At 49.2% G+C, this 20,160-nt stretch overlaps 2 protein-coding genes across 2 annotated transcripts; one reads left to right on the top strand and one right to left on the bottom strand.

The window, feature by feature from the left end:
• Nucleotides 1–10,206: 10,206 nt before the first annotated feature.
• On the top strand, nucleotides 10,207–14,278 carry LOC133893417 (DEAD-box ATP-dependent RNA helicase 32-like). The gene is made up of 8 exons (XM_062334427.1): nucleotides 10,207–10,661; nucleotides 11,390–11,665; nucleotides 11,765–12,088; nucleotides 12,190–12,378; nucleotides 12,450–12,611; nucleotides 12,825–13,300; nucleotides 13,427–13,581; nucleotides 13,676–14,278. The coding sequence occupies exons 1-8, from the start codon at nucleotides 10,296–10,298 to the stop codon at nucleotides 13,984–13,986; spliced, it is 2,259 nt and encodes a 752-aa protein (XP_062190411.1). The 5' UTR covers nucleotides 10,207–10,295; the 3' UTR covers nucleotides 13,987–14,278.
• Nucleotides 14,279–14,846: 568 nt separating this feature from the next.
• LOC133893418 (RNA-binding protein L-like) lies at nucleotides 14,847–19,826 on the bottom strand. The gene is made up of 7 exons (XM_062334428.1): nucleotides 19,236–19,826; nucleotides 17,952–18,432; nucleotides 16,013–16,068; nucleotides 15,811–15,941; nucleotides 15,621–15,717; nucleotides 15,322–15,540; nucleotides 14,847–15,127 (listed from the first exon to the last, which is right to left on the bottom strand). The coding sequence occupies exons 1-7, from the start codon at nucleotides 19,716–19,718 to the stop codon at nucleotides 15,125–15,127; spliced, it is 1,470 nt and encodes a 489-aa protein (XP_062190412.1). The 5' UTR covers nucleotides 19,719–19,826; the 3' UTR covers nucleotides 14,847–15,124.
• Between the last annotated feature and the right edge of the window lie 334 nt (nucleotides 19,827–20,160).

The raw sequence follows: 20,160 nt of genomic DNA, 5'->3' as shown, positions 1-20,160 counted from the left end.
TGGTGAGGTGCTCGGTTGTGCGAGAAAAAGTTCGCTCTCTCATTTTCCCCGCTGATAAAAGAATCCCAACCGGTATGCATGCGAGCAGTCGCCGCTGACTTACGTCCGGCATGGTAGGCTGTGGTGTTCGGTGTCGTGGCAGGCTCCCGGGCACTACCAAGTTTCGGGGTGCTCTGGGTAATCCCATCGCTTGAGCCACTCGAGTAGTCCGGAGCTCGGGCCCCCGGAGCGGGCTGTTGGTGCTCGGTCTGGTCTGTCATGCCCAGGCGCCATCGAACCATAGGACCTCTGGGTTATGCCTCTGCCCGCTCTTGTCCGTTGGTTTGGGTGTTCGAGAGGTCTCGGGTCGAAAACGAGAGCAGTCTATAGCAAGTACCGCACTAACAGAGCGCACCAGACAAAGAAATTCTAAATTCTCTCTTAAGTCACAGGCTGGCAATCGCGAGCAGTTCGACCGCGAGGGCTTCGATGCCCCGGTCTCTGGTCGGCCCCAAGGGTCCTCGGGTGATCCTACCACTTATGCATGGGTGGTCGAGATCACCCGACCCCAGGAGCCTCGTATGCCTCTGGGCACTCGGGCGCTCCGTTGAAAGAATCAAGTCCCCAGGCACCCGAGCTCGGAAGCACACCCCTCCTGGATCGGTTGGCCGGAAGACCGACAGCTGTCCGGTGAGTGGTTATATTCAGACAAGTCTGCTTTAAGTAAATTTATGTCCTCGAGTCACTCTCGGGGGCTCTCGCGCTTTAATCTGTTCGGCGAGGTGGTCTCCTCGCACGCAAAAACCCTACCACGTGTCTACTTTTTTCCAGAACGACAGAGCGGTTTGTAGAAAGGAGTAGCGCGCGTGCGGTAATGTCTGACCAAAGCCCTTCGTGGTGGTCGTGGTGTTCGGTCCGCTTTTAAGGACCCCGAGCACTACCGAGTCCTCGGGTACCCTGGGTAATCCTATCACTCGAGCTGCTCGAGTAGTCCGGAGTTCAGGCCTCGGGGGAGGGCTGTCAGTGCTCGGACCGGCCCTTTTTAAAGCCCGGGCACCACCGGACCACGAGGACTCTTGGTCACATTCTCGCCCACACGCGTCTCCCTTCTACTAACTGAGTGGTCGCAAAGTGAAAAAGTGTTCACTAGGTATGGCGTGTTCCGAGCGGGATCGATCTATCTCCCGGGCAAGGAAGTCTGTGTCTTTGTTTCTTAACTTAGGTAAATGTGGACTCGCGAGAGCTCGAAGGCCGACTGCGCCAGCAGCAGCGATCAGGACAACTTCATTCTCGGGGACGGGAAGGTCGGGAACGGCCCGACTGAGTACTCCCCGGGACTTCCGGACAAAACACCAGAAGGAACATCGAACACTCAAAGAAACTGGAGTTACGAGCCCGAGGAAAAGTTGCCATTAATATTCACAGGATATGTACAAGGCTTTTTTTCTAAGGTTTCACTCCTACATCTACATTCATCAAGACAACAAAAGAAAAAAGACTACAAAAGATCTAGTCAGCAGCAGAGGTGTCGGCTGAATCCTCTGAGTCGTCCCCGGGGGCTGGCGGCGGCGGCACCTCTCGCCTAAAGCCGGCCGCCACCACGGCGGCGGTACTCTGGACCGCTACCCGGGCGGCCTCTCCCTCAGCCTCGACCACCCCCTCCCGCGCCGGCTCCAGCGGGAAGTTTGGGTCCCTGCTTCAGTAGCAGGCCAGAACGTGCTCGGCCACTGCATGTGCCAAGCCATGTCCCTCCCGGGCGGCAAGTTCCTGGACTGCCCAAGGCAGGGCCTCGAGGCGCTCGCAGACCTGCTGCAGCCCCAACACTTGTCGTGCGGGGCCGTCGCCCTTCTCGCCTTCAACGAGTCGTCCGAGGCCACCCTTCTCCACGGCCCGCCGTATCCGCCGGAGTATGTCTTCCAGCATATGCTCGAGGTTGACCCGCGAGACAAAGGCGGTCTCGAGCTTCTCCTTGGCGGCCCGCAGCTGCGCCTCGAGTCCCTGGTTCCCGACCGGACCGAAAGAACCGCCAACTGCTGCGGGGGCAGTAGCCTGCTTCATCTTGGCCACCACCTCGGATAAGGCGCGTTCGCGGGCGGTCAGTTCCGCCTCATGCTTCGCGTTTTGCTCCGCCCTGGTCGTCATGGCCGCCGCCGCCGCGTCAGCCTCGCCCTCTCGACGACTCAGTTCGCCTTCTCGGCGACTCAGCTCGCCCTCCCGCCGGGCCAGCACGTCCTCCTGCTGAGTCACCGAATCCTCCCGAACATCGAGCTCCGACGCTAATAGTTCGTTGTTCACCTCCCGCAAGGAAACATCCTCCTCCCAACGGTGGATCTCTTCCCTGATCTTCCGAAGGTCGTCTTCCCTGCGCTGGAGGTCGGCGCACGTCTTCTCGGCCGCGCCCTCCCGGCAGGTCAGCTCGGCTTGCCACTCCTCCGCAGCCTGCTCCCGGGCTGCGATTGCTACCTCCCTCTCCTGCGCCTGCCCCATCCTGGCAAGGGCCTCGGCAGCTTGCTGCTTCGACGCCTCAGCCAGGCGGGCGGCGTCTTCTCGTTCCCGCGCGGCCTCTGCCCGCACGGTCTTCAAAATTTCTTGTTCCCGCGCGGCTTCCGCGCGGATATCTTCTAGGAGCTTCTGCTCCCGCACAGCCGCCGCATGGGCCTCCTCCTGGGCGCCCGCCAGCTACGCCTTCTCCAACGTCAGGCGGGCGCGCTCAGCTTCAAGCTCCCCCTCCTTGGCATCCACCGCTGCGCCCAGCCGCCCGACCGCTACTTTGACGCCTTCAATGGCGGCCAGGAAAGGGTCGGCGGGCTGGCCGGGCGCCGGTGGGGCCCAGGCTTCTCCGCAGAGTGCCTCCAGGGGGGCCGAGCTCTCTGCAGGGCCCTGCGCTGCCATCCGCCCCGGGCTCTGCCTGCCCGGGGTAGGCTCCGCCGGCGCCGAAGACTCGGACGGTGGCCGCATTCCCGCGTCGGCCGCCCTGTCCGCCGGCCCCGGCAAAGCGTCCGCCTCCACCATCATCCGCCCCGGGCTCTCCACGCCCAGGGTAGGTTCCGCCGGCGCCAAGGATCCGGACGTTTGCTCCGTCCTCCTCTCGGCCGCCGCCTCCGTCTCTCTCCCGCTGGCCGCCACGACGATTGGCACCTCCGCCGATCCGGTGCCCGCCTCCGCCGGAGCTGCAGGCGGGCTCGTTTCTAGTCTCGGCGCCCGCTCTTTCTCCGTTGCAGTAGCACCTGCGGCCGGCCTACGGGAGACAGATGAAAAATGCCAAAGCTTAGTTCGGGACAGAAATGCCCATAGAAAAGCAAGAAAGGAGACTCACCGATACCGCCATTTGGACGCTGGGAGCCTGATGTCCGGGTCCGGCGCCGTCGGTCCGGACTCTTCCCGCCGCCTCTTCCGCTGAGGGCTCGGCTGAACCGCTGCGCGGGCCTCGGGCGCCGTCGTGCGGGCCTCGGGTGCCGCCGCACGAGTCTCGGTTTCCGCCATGCGGGTCGCGGGCGCCGGTGCAGGCCCCATCCGCACCAGGCGCGGCTCCAGCACCGGAAATGCCGCCGCTGCCGTTGGCGACGGCGGAGAGTCCGGCACCAGGATCAGGGCCCGGGGGCGCTTTCCCCGATCCCCCAGCGCCACCTCCTCGACGACTTCGGTGGCGCCCTCCTCTCTGGCACGGCGGCTGCTGCTTGAGGCGGCCCCGTCGCCAGCCTGCGCCGAGCTAGCAGTAGTCTCCTCACCAAGCAGCTCCTCTAGCCCGGGGAGTTCAGAGGCCTCGGGACTCCGGCTTCTTGGCCGGTCCACAGGCCCCTGGGCGTCGAACTCCGGCAGCCCCGCCATAATGGCCACCCGGTTGGGGTTGGCGCAGAGCGCCATCTCCGGCCACGGGAGCTCCATCCGGCCCATGTCCTCCGTTCCGGTGATCACCCTTGTCATCCCCCGCAGTTCCGCCTGCTCCAGATCCCAGCTCGCGCCGATCTGGGTCCTGGTGATGTCCTCCGGCCCGGTATAGAACCAGCTCGGCCGGGCCCGCTCTGGCAAGGGCGCCAGCCGACGGCGCAGGAAGTCCACGACCACCATGACAGAGGTCAGCCCGGACTCGTGCAATTCCAGGATGCGCTCCAGCACCGGCTTCAGCCTCGCGTCTTCCGGCGGCGGCGCCTCCCATGTCGATCGCCGAGGCTCCGCCGCCGCCTCCGGCAGCTCGAGGCGCTCATGGGGGTCGACGTCGACGAAGAACCAGTCCCGTCGCCACTCCTCCCACTTGCTGCGGAGCACCTGGGGAATGTAACGATCCCCCAGGCCGTCCCGGAGCCGAAGGTTGCAGCACCCCGTGACGTCCGCCGTGGAGTACCCCCTCTTCTTCCCCACCGGCCGAAGGACGAAGAAATGACGAAGCAGCGTCGCCGACGGCATCACCCCCACGAACATTTCGCAGAGATGCGCGAAAGTCACCAACACCACCACAGAGTTGGGGCGGAGAACGGCGGCACCAACCCCGCCGCCACAAAAGAGGTGAAGAGGACGGTCCGCCCAGGGACGATCATCGCCGGCGTCAGGCTCACCGGCCTCACCACCACAGCACCTTCTTGCCCCTCCGGCACCAGCAGTTTACTGATTTTATCCGCCGCCTCCTCGTTCCTCAGACGAGACTCCGGCAAGATGCTATCCGAAGCCTTGTCCCGGCGTCCTCCTCCAACCCTCGTCATCTCGGCAAAGATGGAAGGTGTTTTGGTGGTGGAGAGAGAGAGAGAAGGAAGAATGCTCCGGTCGCCTGAGAATTTCCTAAGGGCTTCGGAGCACAAAGAAGGCAGGAGCACAAGTGCGAGAGAGCGTAAAGAGGGGAACGGACCGATCCATTCCCCCTTTTATATCTCAAAGTTCAAAAACTGCCGCCCAAACGGTTCGCTCAGCGAAGCGTCGCCTCGATCCACGCAATTGCCAGGCGAATCTCCCGTCGATCGCGCGATGTCAGCGGCTGCCAGGCGTATTTTCCTCGATCTGCGCAGCGACCGCACGTGCCGCCCGTTTGGTCATCATACCCTTCGGAAGTTGTGTGGACACGCGTCCACTCATTTTTCCCGTTGGGGCATACTTGAGGTCTGGGTCCGCAAGGGTCACCTCTCGAAAGCTTGCTACATGGCGTCTGCACCAGCCTCGGCCTCAGCCGCGACGAAGGGCCCATTCGCAGTCTCCGTCCCCGTCGCCTACCAATGGACCCGGGGGCTACTGTCGGTGTATTAGGAACCAGGGGTCCCTGAATCCCGAGACCGGGCCGGCCATCCGCCACATGTCACCATCCCGCGAGGTCCACCCTGCAGGATAAGAAAAAACTAAGTCCCGGGGGAAGGTGCTCGGGGCCGTAGCCTCTAGGTTCCCGAGCACCCCAGTTCCCCGATGATCCGTAGAGTCCAAGTACCGGGAAGGAAGTGCTCAGGAGGTTTCTCGCTTATCCCCGAGTACTGTCGTCCCCCGATGATCCAAACACCGAAGTGCTCGGGAGAGAGTGCTCGGGGCTGCACGTGGCGGCCCCCGAGGACTCGGTTCCCCGAAGGTCCCACCAAAGTGCTCAGGAGAGAGTGCTCGGGGCTGCACGTGGCGGCCCCCGAGGACTCGGTTCCCCGAAGGTCCCACCAAAGTGCTCGGGAGAGAGTGCTCGGGGCTGCACGTGGCAGCCCCCGAGGACTCGGTTCCCCGAAGGTCTCACCCAAGTACTCGGGAGAGAGTGCTCGGGGCTGCACGTGGCAGCCCCCGAGGACTCGGTTCCCCGAAGGTCTCACCCAAGTACTCGGGAGAGAGTGCTCGGGGCTGCACGTGGCAGCCCCCGAGGACTCGGTTCCCCGAAGGTCTCACCCAAGTGCTCGGGAGAGAGTGCTCGGGGCTGCACGTGGCAGCCCCCGAGGACTCGGTTCCCCGAATGTCTCACCCAAGTACTCGGGAGAGAGGGCTCGGGGCTGCACGTGGCAGCCCCCGAGGACTCGATTCCCCGAAGGTCTCACCCAAGTACTCGGGAGAGAGTGCTCGGGGCTGCACGTGGTAGCCCCCGAGGACTCGGTTCCCCGAAGGTCTCACCAAAGTGCTCGGGAGAGAGGGCTCGGGGCTGCACGTGGTAGCCCCCAAGGACTCGGTTCCCCGAAGGTTCACGCAAGATCGTCCGACGACCCGAAGGGTCCCATCGTCGGGGTGTCAGCCAGTCAAAGGCCCAATGTCGCATTTAATAGGCACGCGCGGCCTGACATCCTGACATTCTCAGCTGCCCACGCCCCAGTGTCAGACCCTGCCATGCACTGGCAGGGGGGCGTGGGTCCATTAAATGCACGGGTCCCGTCCCGTTTCATCCGGGTGCCTCGGGATAACGTTGCCAGAATCGAAGCGCTCCGCCTGCCACCCTGCCCTGGCAGAAGAACAAGACAGGGTGGGCGCACCGGGCACCTCTGAGGCTGCCCGGTGGGCCCCCTTAATGGCGCCCGAGGGCATCCACAGTGGCGGGTGGTCGGATGCGCGCCGCATTTTTCCACCGCCCCTGTCACTTCGCCAAGACGGAATGATGACGCCTTTCTCCGTGGCACCTTGGCACTGGCACCCCCTCTTTCCTATTCAGGATATGTCGAGGTCAGCGCGCCTATAAAAAGAAAGGATGGAGAACACGTAAAAGGGGAGACCGTAAGAAGAAAAAGAAAGAGGACGCAGACGCTCGAACCAGCCCAAGCTAAGCTAGAACATGAGAGCCTCAAGCTCTCAGTAAGTGGCTCTCTTTTGTAACCAGATACATCCTTGAAGAATTCCCTTCAAGAACAGATATAGCACTCACACAGGAGTAGGGTGTTACGCCCCTGTGCGGCCCGAACCTGTCTAAACCCCGGTGCACCCATCTTTCTCGCACTAGGACGATCATCTCCCACCAGCCACTGCATTTATTTTCGTTTCCCGCTTATTTCCCAAAACAAGCTCGTTCAGGATCATCCCCCCGGCCGAATCTCTAAAAAGGGGTCTCTCGGGATCCCTGCGACAGGAGTTCATCCTCCGACAGTATCAGAACTTAAAACCTTGGTGAGTGGAGTCATACCCTCACGCCTTCTAAGAGATGGTTCTAATACACTTGATCACTTACCACATAGAATTAAAACCTGAATCATCTCTCTCTAGAAAAAAAAGAGTAAAAAGGAAAATAATGCCTGACATTGTTGGGCAGAACCGCAGAGGAGTAAATAAAAAATAATGCCCCAGGGAAGCTAATAACAGGTGATTTTAGGGGGGAAAGCGTGCAGTTGATCGTCAAATCGTTTGAACTTGGGAATTCCATTAAATTTTAATCCGCGTAACCTTTTTAGTATTTTGATTGGCATAAAATTGATGCAAGTAAACTTTTCTCATAAACTACTTTTGCAGGTCGGCCACAGTGCAATTTGGATGGATCCAATGAACATGTGGTTTACAAAGTTGGTAAGATGTCGATATCATACCGGCAGGGGCGGATACACAAGGGTTGAGAAGTTCAAGCCTTCCTACTAGCTGGAACACCATTGAAAGAAATAGATGGAAGAGGAGAAGCAGGAGGGAAAAGGAGAAAGAAGAAGAGAGAGATGAGATAGAGGAGGAAAAAGAAAAGAGTCCTCTACACTTCGACTATGTATCCACCACTGCATACCAGGGCCACATCAATTTTGTTCATCTCCACACTATCCACTAAGTAGCTGCTGCGCGCTGCTATACATGTCTGATTGTGATTTCTAATCATATTTAGTGATTTCATTTTCCCACTCGAACATAAGTACGTAGGGACTGCCCCCAAATGTTTAAGCCCCAGGATATGGGGAGAGCTCGTATAATTTGAAAAAGAACTTCGTAAAAAAATTGGCAGATTTTAGGTTACTCTAAGTTAATATGAACCGTACATTGTGGCTTGATCTAATGGTTGATAACTTAATATTTCTATTTCCCCATGGGAGGCAATAGATACTACCATCAATTTATTATGTGCTTATAAGGAAACAAATAGAACTATGCCAACTGCTATTAGTGAACAGAATCCTCATTTTCTATATCTCATAAACTTGAATTACATTTTGAAAAGATAAACTGTAAAAAAATTGAACATCTTACAAATATAGAACTCTTGTTTGCAAAACTTCAAATTTGATACTAAATTTCGAAGTTTTGACTTTTGACAACGAAGCAATTACGTGAGCTTTTACTTAAGTTTATGACTGAAATATTTGAACTAATTCGGGTACTTAAATCATAGGAATATCACATGAATAACAGCTGGAAGTTCATATTACAAACGTTTTGTCTTCACGTAATAAATGTGTCGAGATGCAAAATTTTGCGATTTGATTTTTTACATGTATGCCAATGCTAATGGGTTGGTCGTTGTTTTTTGGTAGGTGCCCCTCTGATTTTCGAGATTGCATGCATAGCTAAGTTTAGAAAGCATATATTAACCGTGTCATTATTTTTTTTAGAAAGTAGTTTCCTTTTTACCTGTATGCATTGATTGGTTGGTTTTTATTAGGTAAAAGAAATCAATATATAATCAACGGAGGAGACCATCACGACTCTTACCTCTACAGAGGAGACAATCACAACTCTAAAGAGGTAAGAGGTTTAAAAGAGCTAAAAAAATACTATATCAAACAACAAGTGTGCATTTGAGCCAAGTCAGGGAGACTCTTAGGTACATTTGGTAGTCTTGCTAATCTGAACACTAGCTCAGCTAGGCAAGCTTACCCAATCCTTCTACGCCCGGCTTGCAACTGCAACCCGTTTGGTTGGATTACCGAGCTAGCCTAGTCATTTAGTTGTGATTAAAATTTGCCAAGCTTACCGTTTGCTTTTTCAGCAAATTAACACTGCAATTAGCACAATCATCAGTACGTGGATGCTACATATTTGTTGACAAACATAAAAAAAAAATCAATCTAGCAAAATCATACACCGAACATGGCGAATCATAGATTTGGGGTGCATTTAAGATGAGGGATTGCGTGTAGACCTTGCAATAAGAAGATGAGGCACTCGCCTTGCTTTAGGAGTTCGTCTGGTGCCGAAGAAACAGCCAGAGCGATAGATTCTGTCAGGCTTGCAGCAGTCAGATCTAGGGAGAGGATGAATGGACTTGGTGGTTCTTAGTTCTTAGCGGACTCTCGCGGCGTGGTTGAAACTTTATCTGGTCGATTTATGGAGTAATGCCCAGCAAAAATAGCTCAGGATGGCCGAGGAAGAGGGCGGTGTGGAGAGCGAGAAAACAACAAGCTATTGCAGGTAATAATGGAGCTCCATTTTGCTGTTGAAGGTTCATTTTGTTGTTGAAGGCGAGCAGAATCGACTCTCCCTCAGGAATGATGTTTTTCTGGTTGAGCGAGGCAAGGTAGCCCTCAAATTCAAAAATAAAAAATAAAAATTGACGGCTCCAAACACCTAGCTTAGCCTACCAAGCTAGAATATTTGTTGTTGGAAAACCAAATACACCTTTAGTCAACTTTATGAAGCACATTAGATACACAAACTATATAGCAGGGAAGAACGATAAAAATCTTGTTTTTCATTGTGTTTATGAACATTGGTTTTATGAATTGTGTTTTCATTGTATTTCACTTTTTCACGTGAGAGTTGCGTTTTTTTTTTGTGTAGGGGTGCATTCTTTCTATGGCTTTTGTATTTTCTTAAGTAACTATAGTTCCTTTCTCCATGGAGTGTTGGCATTTCCTAAACCAAACCATCACATTTTAGGTTTTATAGGTAAAGATGTCTCTATCATGAAAACAATGCTTTTTAGTAATTTTTTAGAAAAAATTTTGATCGAATTGTTGTAGCATATCACTGATTGTGAGACAACATATGAGATTGGTTACACATATCATGCAGACACAAACAACATATCCAAAACTATACTGCAATGATTTTTTTCCTCCTCAAAATTTTATGAGTTTAAAGGCTCATACCAGCATTTTCATATTTTAAGGAATAGAAAAATTCTAACATATATCTATATTCTCGTCTCAAACTCGTATATATTCTGTGTAAGAATGATATGGTGGCTCATCCATGCCACTGAGACAATCAATAGTATATTTGATTTAAACTGAGTTTTGTTTAAAAATAAAATAAAATTAGCAATGGCTTTCACCATAATTTTCCAAATTTGAATACCCGGGCTAGAGAAAAAAGACAAAAAAAAAACGGATAAATTCATTTTTCCAGCCTCAAACCAACATCTTTTACTGTCTCCTACCGCAAAATCCGTTCCGGTTGAAACCCTAAACACTTGAACGGCCACGCCTTCTAGAACCTTCCGTCCCTCCTCCAGAATTCTAAACCCTAGCGCCATGCGCCGCCCGCAGCGCCGCGTCGCGGCGAAGCAGAGCCGGCTCCGGGAGGCCGACGAGATCCGCCTCCTCGACGAATGGATTGACGCCGGCAAACCATTACCGGGCACCAAGCCCCCGCCGCTCCCCTCAAAGTCCGCGGGACCGGTGGCGGCCTCCGGGGACGGGGAGCACCCCGAGTACGGCGCTTGCAAGCAGTTCGACGAGCTGCCGCTGTCGCAGAAGACCAAGGACGCGCTGCGGAAGGCCGGGTACACGGAGATGAGCGAGATCCAGCGCGCCGCCCTGCCCCACGCGCTCTGCGGCCGCGACGTCCTGGGCGCGGCCAAGACCGGCTCCGGCAAGACCCTCGCCTTCGTCATCCCGGTAAGGCTCCCGCTGCTGCTAATTTTCTCCCTAAAGTTCGGTCGCTGAGGAAGCAGAGTAAGAACGGTCCTAGCACTGTGAATTGTACCAAACTTTCGATTTTAGCTGTATACATGCTCCGGCATGCCGAGTCCATTCCTATCTCTTTTGAAGTTTCGAATTTTCTATGAATTGTACCCGGTAAATTATTATTTCTTACATCTTGGTTGTTCAGTTCATCATATTTTCATGTCAGGTGCCTCCTGCAAAGAGGTGCTTATAACGTATAAGTTTATAACTAGTAAAATTCCTCGAAGAGCAAGAAGCAAAGGCGAAGCTAGGTAGAGCTGGGGTGGTGCACATGCACCAAGGTAAATCAAAATTTCAGTAGTAAGTGTCTTATTTTGACCATATCACGCCCTTTGGCCTCAAATTATAAAGCACAATGTCACTTTAGGATTGTGTATTTTGTACCACCATCATTTTACTTCTAGCTTCGCCCCAAGAACGTTCCTAGCACTGTGAATTGTTACCAAAGTTTTGATTTCTAGCTATATACGTGCTCAATCTCTTTTGAAGTTAGGACCCTAGCTCTCTGAATTGTGCCCGGCTATTTCATACATCTTGGCTGTTTAGCTCATCATATTTGCATGTCAGGTGCCTCCTGCAAAGAGGTGTAGTTGATTATAACATATAAGTTTATAACTACTAAAACACCTTGAAGAACTTATCACAATTTTTTTTGGTAGGTTATAGAGAAGCTGTACAGAGAGAGATGGGGTCCAGAGGATGGTGTGGGTTGCATTATCCTTTCTCCCACAAACGATTTGGCTGGGCAGATTTTTGAAGTTATCAGGAAGGTGGGAAAGTTTCATAACCTTAGTGGTGGTGTTATTGTTGGTAAGCGCAAAGGTATCGAAGAAGAGAAGGCACGCATGAACAGCCTGAATATCTTAGTGTGCACGCCTGGACGGTTAGTCCAGCACTTCAACGAGACTGCTAACTTCGATTGTTCACAGCTCCAGGTCACCAGACATATCTTGTTCTATGATTACAGTGAATGCCAAATGTTGAGATGTTGATAATCTAAAATGCTCTCCTTTTCTTTTTTCTATGGCAAACAGATGCTGGTGCTTGATGAGGCAGATCAAATTCTTGATCATGGTTTTAGAAGTCAGGTTGATGCTATCATTTCTCAGATTCCCAGAGTAAGACAAACTTTACTGTTTTCTGCCACACAAACGAAGTCAGTTAAGGACCTTGCAAGGGTTAGCCTGAAGGATCCTGAATATATAAGTGTGCACGAGGAGGCTAGGACAGCCACCCCAGATACTCTTGAGCAGTATGCCATGATTGTGCCTCTTGAACAGAAGCTAAATATGCTCTGGAGCTTCATTAAAAGGCATCTAAATTCAAAAACGATAGTCTTCTTATCTAGTGTCAAGCAGGTAATCATTTAATTGTTTCTCTCAAGAGTGCATATGTGTTGCATAAACATATTGATCTAGAAGTGAATTTTGTAATTTCTTTCAATATCGGACTTCTGCAGGTCAAATTTGTTTTTGAAATTTTCAAGAAACTTCGTCCTGGTATTCCTTTGAAATGTATGCATGGACGGATGAAACATGAAGTACAACAGGCCATAGTTGCAGATTTCAATGAAACTACTTCAGTTCTGTTCTCAACTGATATAACCGCTAGAGGACTGGATATAGAGAATGTGGATTGGGTGGTACAGGTATGTCATCTTAAAGGCACTACTATTTTCCTTGAATTTCTCATGCCATAACCTATTTATCACATTTGCAGGTTGATTGCCCGGAAAGCATTGATAATTACATCCATAGAGTTGGCCGTACAGCTCGTTATAACAAGAAAGGAAAAGCTCTTATGTTCCTTTGTCCTGAGGAAGAAAGAATGCTTGAAAAATTGAAGGCAACCGGAAGTAAAATACCTATACATATTCGAAAGGTTAGCAGTAAGATTTTCTGTTTTTAGTGCTTTTTATGATGTTTGATCTATGCCGGTACACTGAATGACAAGCTTCTAGAATGACTATTCGCTCTTAGTGACAGAATAGTGATAGTTGTTTATATCATAGAACTGCTCAACATGAACGCAATTACTTTATCTATTGCATTTCTTGTTTATTCGTTACTTACTGTCTAAATTGTTTTGATGTAGCCAAAGGCAGAACAACTGGAGCAGATATCTCAGAATATAGCTTCGGTGCTGGTTAAATTTCCCAATCTGCAACAACTGGGTAAAAGGGCTTTTGTAACATATCTTAAGTCAGTGTACCTCCAGAAAGACAAAGAGGTGTTCGACCTGAGCAGGTTCTCTTCAGAGAATTTTGCTGCATATGCTGCTTCGCTTGGTCTGCCTGTTACCCCAAACATCCGCTTTATAAGCCACAAGAAGAATGTGGTGAAGAAGGATATGGATGATATTGATATGAAACAGATGAAATCCAGTTCCAAACCTGAAGTTATCATCAATCCACAGGTCAACAGAGATTTGATTGAGGATGATGGAGATGATGATATCCTTTGTCCCAAGAAGCCCACCGCAGATACTAATACAGATGATGGACTTGACGATATCCTTCGTCCCAAGGAGTCCACCACAGATACAAATACGAAACGAGAGAAAGTCACAGAGTATGTCGATTGTAACTTAATTTTGAAACTATGACATTCCTGCTACCCTTCAAGTTTCAGGCTACCAGATATTTTAGTTCCAGATATTGTTCTGCAGAAGCTATGCTAACCAGTTGTTCTTGTCAGACTGGGAAGGCCCTTAAAAAAGAAGAAACTGAAGATAAACGTGCACAGGCCAATGGGAACGAGGGTCAAGTATGATGATGATGGCAATGCTATCCCTCCTCTCGCATCCGTTGCTGAAGAAGTGGCTTCAGAGGCCGTGGTTCACAAGGATAAAAGTCTGTTCAGTCTCTATTTTGTTTCTGCATATAGTTTGCACGAATGATGTGAACGCAAACTTATGTATTTATCTTTTTATCCCCATTGCTACAGTTTCCCAGCGGTATGCAGAGATGTTGAGAGAAATGCGGGAGCATGACAAGGAGGACAAGCTCCAACACAATAAGAGCTTGCGCGAGAAGAAGCTGCAGAAAAAGGTGAAACTGAAGCGCAAGAGGCAGGAGACAGAAACAGGGTCAGATGAGGATAGCCACTCGGAGTCTGACAGAGGCCGAAACGCATCCAGCAATGGCAAAAAGTACTTTGATAGTGACGACGAAGGTGATGATGCTGTGAAGGATGGTGACGTTCTCGCTCAGCAGGAGGCGTTGGCCCTGAAGCTCTTGAGTAAAATGCACAGTTAGACTTTGGAAACTGCATAGGTTGCTCTTGATGGGGGTTGCCTAGCTTTAGTGAGCTCTCCATACCGCGCAGTGGGGGAAATTTTGACGGTGCTGAGGCATTTCTTTTTCTGGTTTTCTGGGAGTTGATATGAGATACAAATCCACTTATCAGGCATATCCAGAGATTGAACAAATTCAGTGCTAACATGCCCGTATTGGCCCGAACTGATGAAAAGAAATATCTGTCTGAAAAGTTTTGAATTGATACTTTTGGATTTAAGTTTGAAATCCTAGGAAATGGCTGTTACTATTTGTTCGCGAGCATTCTTATGAATCTAGTAGTGTAAGCTAATGAAGTTAAATTGTACTGACAAAAGGAAATGACATACTAGTACTTAGCAAGGATCGATGAAAATAGTACTCCAGTTCCGAGGTGTTAGCATTTTCAATGATAGTACGGGCATCCAACAAACTTGTATCATTAAACTTTCTTGTGATGTTCCATTGTCTGATATATGTGATGATTTTTGAGAGCTTGACGTACCCTATTTCTGACGCTACGCGCCGTGACGCAGAAAGGGGCCAAAGGTCAAATTGTTCGCACCCCTGAGTCCTGTACACATACACACAACCCGACCATCGCCGAAGGACAAATATCACACAATACCACCTCTTGAATTTGATGCCTCCTCCACAGACGGCGAGTTTAACGAATTTTAGAGAACGGAGGTAGCAAGCACTACCCAAACTTCCACATTTTCGTTAGACATGCTGCACACAATTCATGGAAAATAAAGGTCAGATAGCCACCAGTCCGACAGGAATGTTGGTCAAGTAGGGTTCTCTGATATAATTCGACCTTCAACAAGCACAAACGTATATAAGAGCAAATACTTCAGGGTAATTTCAAAAGAAAGAGCCAGACTGACCATCCAATGATAACATCGATCTCATAGACACAACATAACATAATTAAGATCTTAATGTCGCACAAATTGAAACATCAGGAGTGCCTTCAAAGTAACAGATACGAGTTGTCCATGCACCTACTGAACCTCTATAGGATTACACGTCCAACCACAATTCATGTAGCTCTACTACGTCACTTCTAATTGATATCGCTCCGAGAGTGCACAAGCAATCAACACCTCACCACTAATCACTGCAGGGTAAAAGATAACTAAGTTATTCATCAGCTAAAAAAAAAGAAAACAGAACACTATGGCTTTGAAACTCTGTTCAGTGGTTTAGGGGAGACAGATTTATGTCTTTGTTTATTTTACTGATTGAACTTTTAAAAAAGAGAAGATGGTACACGATTTCAAAAACGAGGGAAGGTTCTTGTTGGCGTCCTACCTGTTGTGGAGGCTGTTGAGGGGGCTGCTGCTGCTCTTGTGCTGGTGGCTGCTGCTGCTGCTGCTGCTGCTGCTGCTCATAACCATTACCAGGGTATCCATAGTAGTTTTGCATGCTTGGATCTTGTGCACTGGGTGCACTATAGCCATAACCTTCATAACCCTGTTGGTATCCGTAGTAGTTGTTGCCATTAACCTGGTTGGCATCTTGCTGTGGAGCCTGTGGGGATGATGTTGGGTTAATCAATGTATAGGCAGCGACCATTTGGTAACAGATAACATTTACTTTGCACACAATACCTGTTTGTTTTGAGGACTACGGCCCCATGAAAGCCGAACACTCTGCCCACCAATCTGACTCCCATTCAGCATTCGGATAGCTTCCTCAGCAGATGACCTGGATGTATGGCGATGCCAAACCAGAAGTAAAAATTAACTCACAAATAGTAGGTAAAAATGGTTACCTAAATAGCTTTAAGAATCACTGAACCTGCTGGTAAATTGGACAAATCCACAACGTTTGCCTACAGGAATCTTCACATAGCCAATTTCTCCATATGGAGTAAAAACTTGCCTTAGATACTCCTCATTTACATTGGAATCTAACCCACCCACAAAGACCTATTGCAAAATAATGAAAGATAAGGCAACATCAACTCCTATTTTTCCTTAAGAAAAATGGGTTTACTCACTGTTGTATTGTTGGGATCATTCTCCGAATAATTTCCATGAGAGCTCTGGTATGCTCCTGCAACGACAAGACATATAGATACCATCAGATTCAGAAAGAGTGTTCATATAATAATTGTGCATTATGTAAAATCAGGATGCCAGGCCCAAATCTGGCAAAATGGCTGGGCATTCAGACCCATATAGAGTTGTCAGCATTAATCCAATAACTTCTACTGTTAACAACAAAAAAGTAAAGACCATGCGAGTTAAAGAGCATGAAATAAAGCAAGTGAAGAAAAGGCTATCCATTCCATAGAGATGGGGAAAGAATACAAGTAATCCTCCCTTCACAGAACATTGTTCACTGCACTGATAAGCTTGGCTGCAACAGAGAAAACTAAGTGCAGAAGCTCGGTTATCAGTAAATCAGGCCAGATTATCAATGTGATATCCTAGATAACTAGGGCCCTGTTTGGCACAGTTGAAACTCATAGGCTTTTGCTGAAAAATGGCTTTTACTGAAAGCTGCTTATGGTTTTTGGCTTTTACGAGAAATTTTTAGGTTTTCAACACACCAGAAGCCAAAAAAGCCACTCTCTGCCAGCTTATCAGCTTTTAGTTTATTTCATCGGAAGCTAGCTTTTCAGCTTTACAAAAGCCAACAATAAGCCAGCCTAAGCTGAAACAAACAGGGCCTAGATCACCCTGACTATTTTGCAGTAAATTTAATCAACTGGAATCAGCTCTGTGCATTACCACAGCTCTGTGCATTACCACAGACATGAAAGAAATTTCCAATCATTTATCGATCGGTTTAGTTAATATTGTTTAAACACTTAATTATGCTCTGGGGGCATAAGTGATAGATAAAACATTCCAAATCAGGAAAAGAATTCACTGGATACCAAGGCCATCGCAATCCCTAACCCAAACCATCTCAGAAAATGCTCAAGACGTATAAGTTTAATGGTTGAATGGCTATCGTTTGCTTGGTAACGGTAAATTGAAAAAACATAATGAACACTATTTAGATAAAATTTAGAAAGCAAAATATATGAAGAAATAATAAATATGCGGAATTGGGAAAGTGTATTCAAGGCAGACTAACGAGGAATAAAAGCTAATGGAATCTGCACCATTGTACAACAGAGAAAACTAGATAATCTACAGGTGAAACAAAGTGCAGGTATAACCGTGTAAGTAATAGAAAGGTGGGAAAAATGGAAAGAGAATTTTTGCACCATGGTACAATGTGGAGTAAACCAGATAAGCTACAGGTGACATTACATGCAGATATAAGAAAAAAGTTGAGATATAATGCAGACTATTTGATAAGTATACATTTTAATTATTAAAAGTACTGAAGCATGCTGGATAGTAGGTTCCAAACTAGAACTGAAAGCACTGGAAGAATGGAAAGTAAGTCTAGATAAAGTGGTGCAAAAGAGTGAGAACACATAGATAGCATTGTTGGCCATCTTAACTCTTAAGTACTTTAGAACCATATTCTCGCAAAATTTAAACACTGACCTAACCGAGGCATGGATTACAGGAGACAGCTGAAGACATTTCCAAGCCCTAAATGCAGATGGCATGGCATCCTGCTTTGAGAAACATGAATTTTGTTCAGTTTTTTTATTACTTGGTTATGTTTACATTATCCCAATCTTAGAAAGGAAAGAGCTGGAAGGAAATGCCTGTATACAGCAACAGAAGAAATGCTGGCTAAGCCGAGGTGGATTGACTAGAAAGAAACCGTGTGCTATGAAAACACTATCATCCAGTACAAACAGTGAAAAATCAGCATACGTAGGTAAGTTGGCTTGGTATTTAAAATAATGCAGTGATGCACCCATAGATGCTCCAATAATCAGTATCCCCTGGAGGATTCTACACAAGTACGAAACAGCTGAAAAGAAAATTAAAAACATACAGGAAAATGTTATCCGAATGCCATACCGTTAGTTGCATATGTCTGCTGAGCATCCATACTCTTCTTGTTAGCTGCAGGTCCAATCCTCATTTGCCTTGTAGATAACATCATCCCATTCATATCAGTCATAGCACGTGTCTGCTCATTTAGATCTCCAAAACGCACAAAACCATATCCCTTGGAGCATCCAGTGAGCCTATCGGTGACAACTTTGGCTCCTCTAACTGAAGGGTAGCTAGCTTTGAACACCTCTTCCAACATGGAGTCAGTAACATCAGCAGCCAAATCACCAACAAATATTGTGTGATCAGAACCATTGTCTCCACGTTTATCACCAGCGCTAGCAGAAGCCCAGTTTAGCTTAAAAGCTTGGTCAACATTAGGCATCATCCGCCCATTGAAGTTCATCAGAGTATGTTCTGCAGCAGCTCGAGAGTGAAACTCAATAAAACCATAACCTTCAGAATGCCCACTCTGCTTGTTGCGGATAATTTTCATGGAGGCAATCTGCAGTTCCTTGAAACCATTAGCACCAATCGAGAAAACACTTCTATAAAAGGCAAAAACATACAATGATTATGTTCTCCACCAGACAACAAGTTAGATCAACTAAAATTATTACGAAAGTCTTGTAGAATTTATTCCAGATATTGTACTTCGAGAGTTGCAAAAACAAATGGGCATAGGTGACCTTGCAACACAACTATCAATCCCGAGTTATAACATGAAAAACATAATAGAAAGAAGCTTCGATGTCAGAGCATGCCACACAATAAAAATCACACCTTATTGTCTTATAATACCTTGAGATAAGTTAGTTACAAATACATCAATGTGTTACACTCTCGATGAATGATAAATTATAAGTTCAACAAGAAACACATTGCACATCACACATGACAGAATGATAATAATACATTAACAGTTCGACAAGAAAAACAAAACCTAGAATCGGTACCAACAGCTATGACCATATACTGGTATGCATGCTTCTAGACCTAACACCGAACATATTGATTAAAATAGCATGCGTTTATGACTTCGTTGGCCCCTCAAAGGGAAACACTGGCCGGAACAGGAAAGGGAACATATAGTATCCAAAATTAGAACAGAAAACATGAATAAGCGTATCACAACTCCTAAAGCCGCGCATATCAAAACCAAAAGAACCTATTTCGTCCATAGAAGTGCATACTCTCAGATGCACAATGCCGAAACACGGATTAGTTCTCAGAATATTGCACCGAGGAATTCGACACGCAAAAGTACAATCCTGAATTCGGGGAGAGGAGGAAAGAGAGGGGCACCACCTGCTGCGCCACGTGAGCAAAGGCGTTGTAGAGGTAGCTCTCATCCATCCAGTACTGGAGATCCCCAATCCACAGCGACCTGATCTCGTCGCTCCCTGGCGCGGTCCCGTACTGCGGCGGCGCGTACTGCTGAGGCGGTGGAGGAGCGTATTGCTGAGGCGGTGGAGGCGCGTACTGCTGCGGCGGGGGCGCGTACTGCTGAGGTGGTGGGGGCGCGTACTGCTGCGGTGGCGGCGCGTACTGCTGCGGCGGAGGCGCGTACTGCTGCGGCGGAGGCGCGTACTGCTGCGGTGGCGGCGCGTACTGCTGCTGCTGGCCCCATGCCTGCGGAGCCCCCGGCTGGTAGTACTGCGGCGGCGGCAGCTGCTGGTAGTACGGCGTCGGGGGCGCCTGCTGCTGCTGCGGAGGCGGCGGTGCCACGGAGCTCTGCGTCGGAGGCGGGCCGTGCTGCCCATTCATCGGCGGCTGGTGCGGCGGCTGCATCTATTCCCCGGCGAGGCGGATGCGGAGGCGAAACCCTAGGGCGTGGAGACGCGCGCGAGAGAGAGGGTTTGGGATCTCAACGCGTGAAGCTAGAAGAGGCGGCGGAGCGCGTAGGACGGGTCGGGGTTATATGGGCCGGTGTATTGTTCTACGGTCCGTGCTGGGCCCGGATGGGTTACGATTTCGCAGGTGTCCCGGTTCCCCAATGAGAGGAGTCCAGTGCCGTTAGCCTCATCTGCATCTCTAGCCATTGATCACAGATCTAACGGGCCGAGCGCTCGGGCCAGCCTCCGCGCGTGCAGGTCGAGCGCTCAAGCCATGCCCTGGAAACGCGAATCGATTTCGTTCCTCACGAGCCACCCCGAGTTCAATGCAAGTCGCTCGTATAAGTATATATGTATTTTTTTTATTTAACTTCTGATTTTATCTAAGAGTATAAAGT

The sequence above is a fragment of the Phragmites australis genome, chromosome 15 (assembly GCF_958298935.1).
Source record: "Phragmites australis chromosome 15, lpPhrAust1.1, whole genome shotgun sequence".
Lineage (NCBI taxonomy): Eukaryota > Viridiplantae > Streptophyta > Magnoliopsida > Poales > Poaceae > Phragmites > Phragmites australis.
The sequence above is the reverse complement of the archived record's forward strand: the minus strand, read 5'-3'. Positions and strand labels throughout refer to the sequence as shown.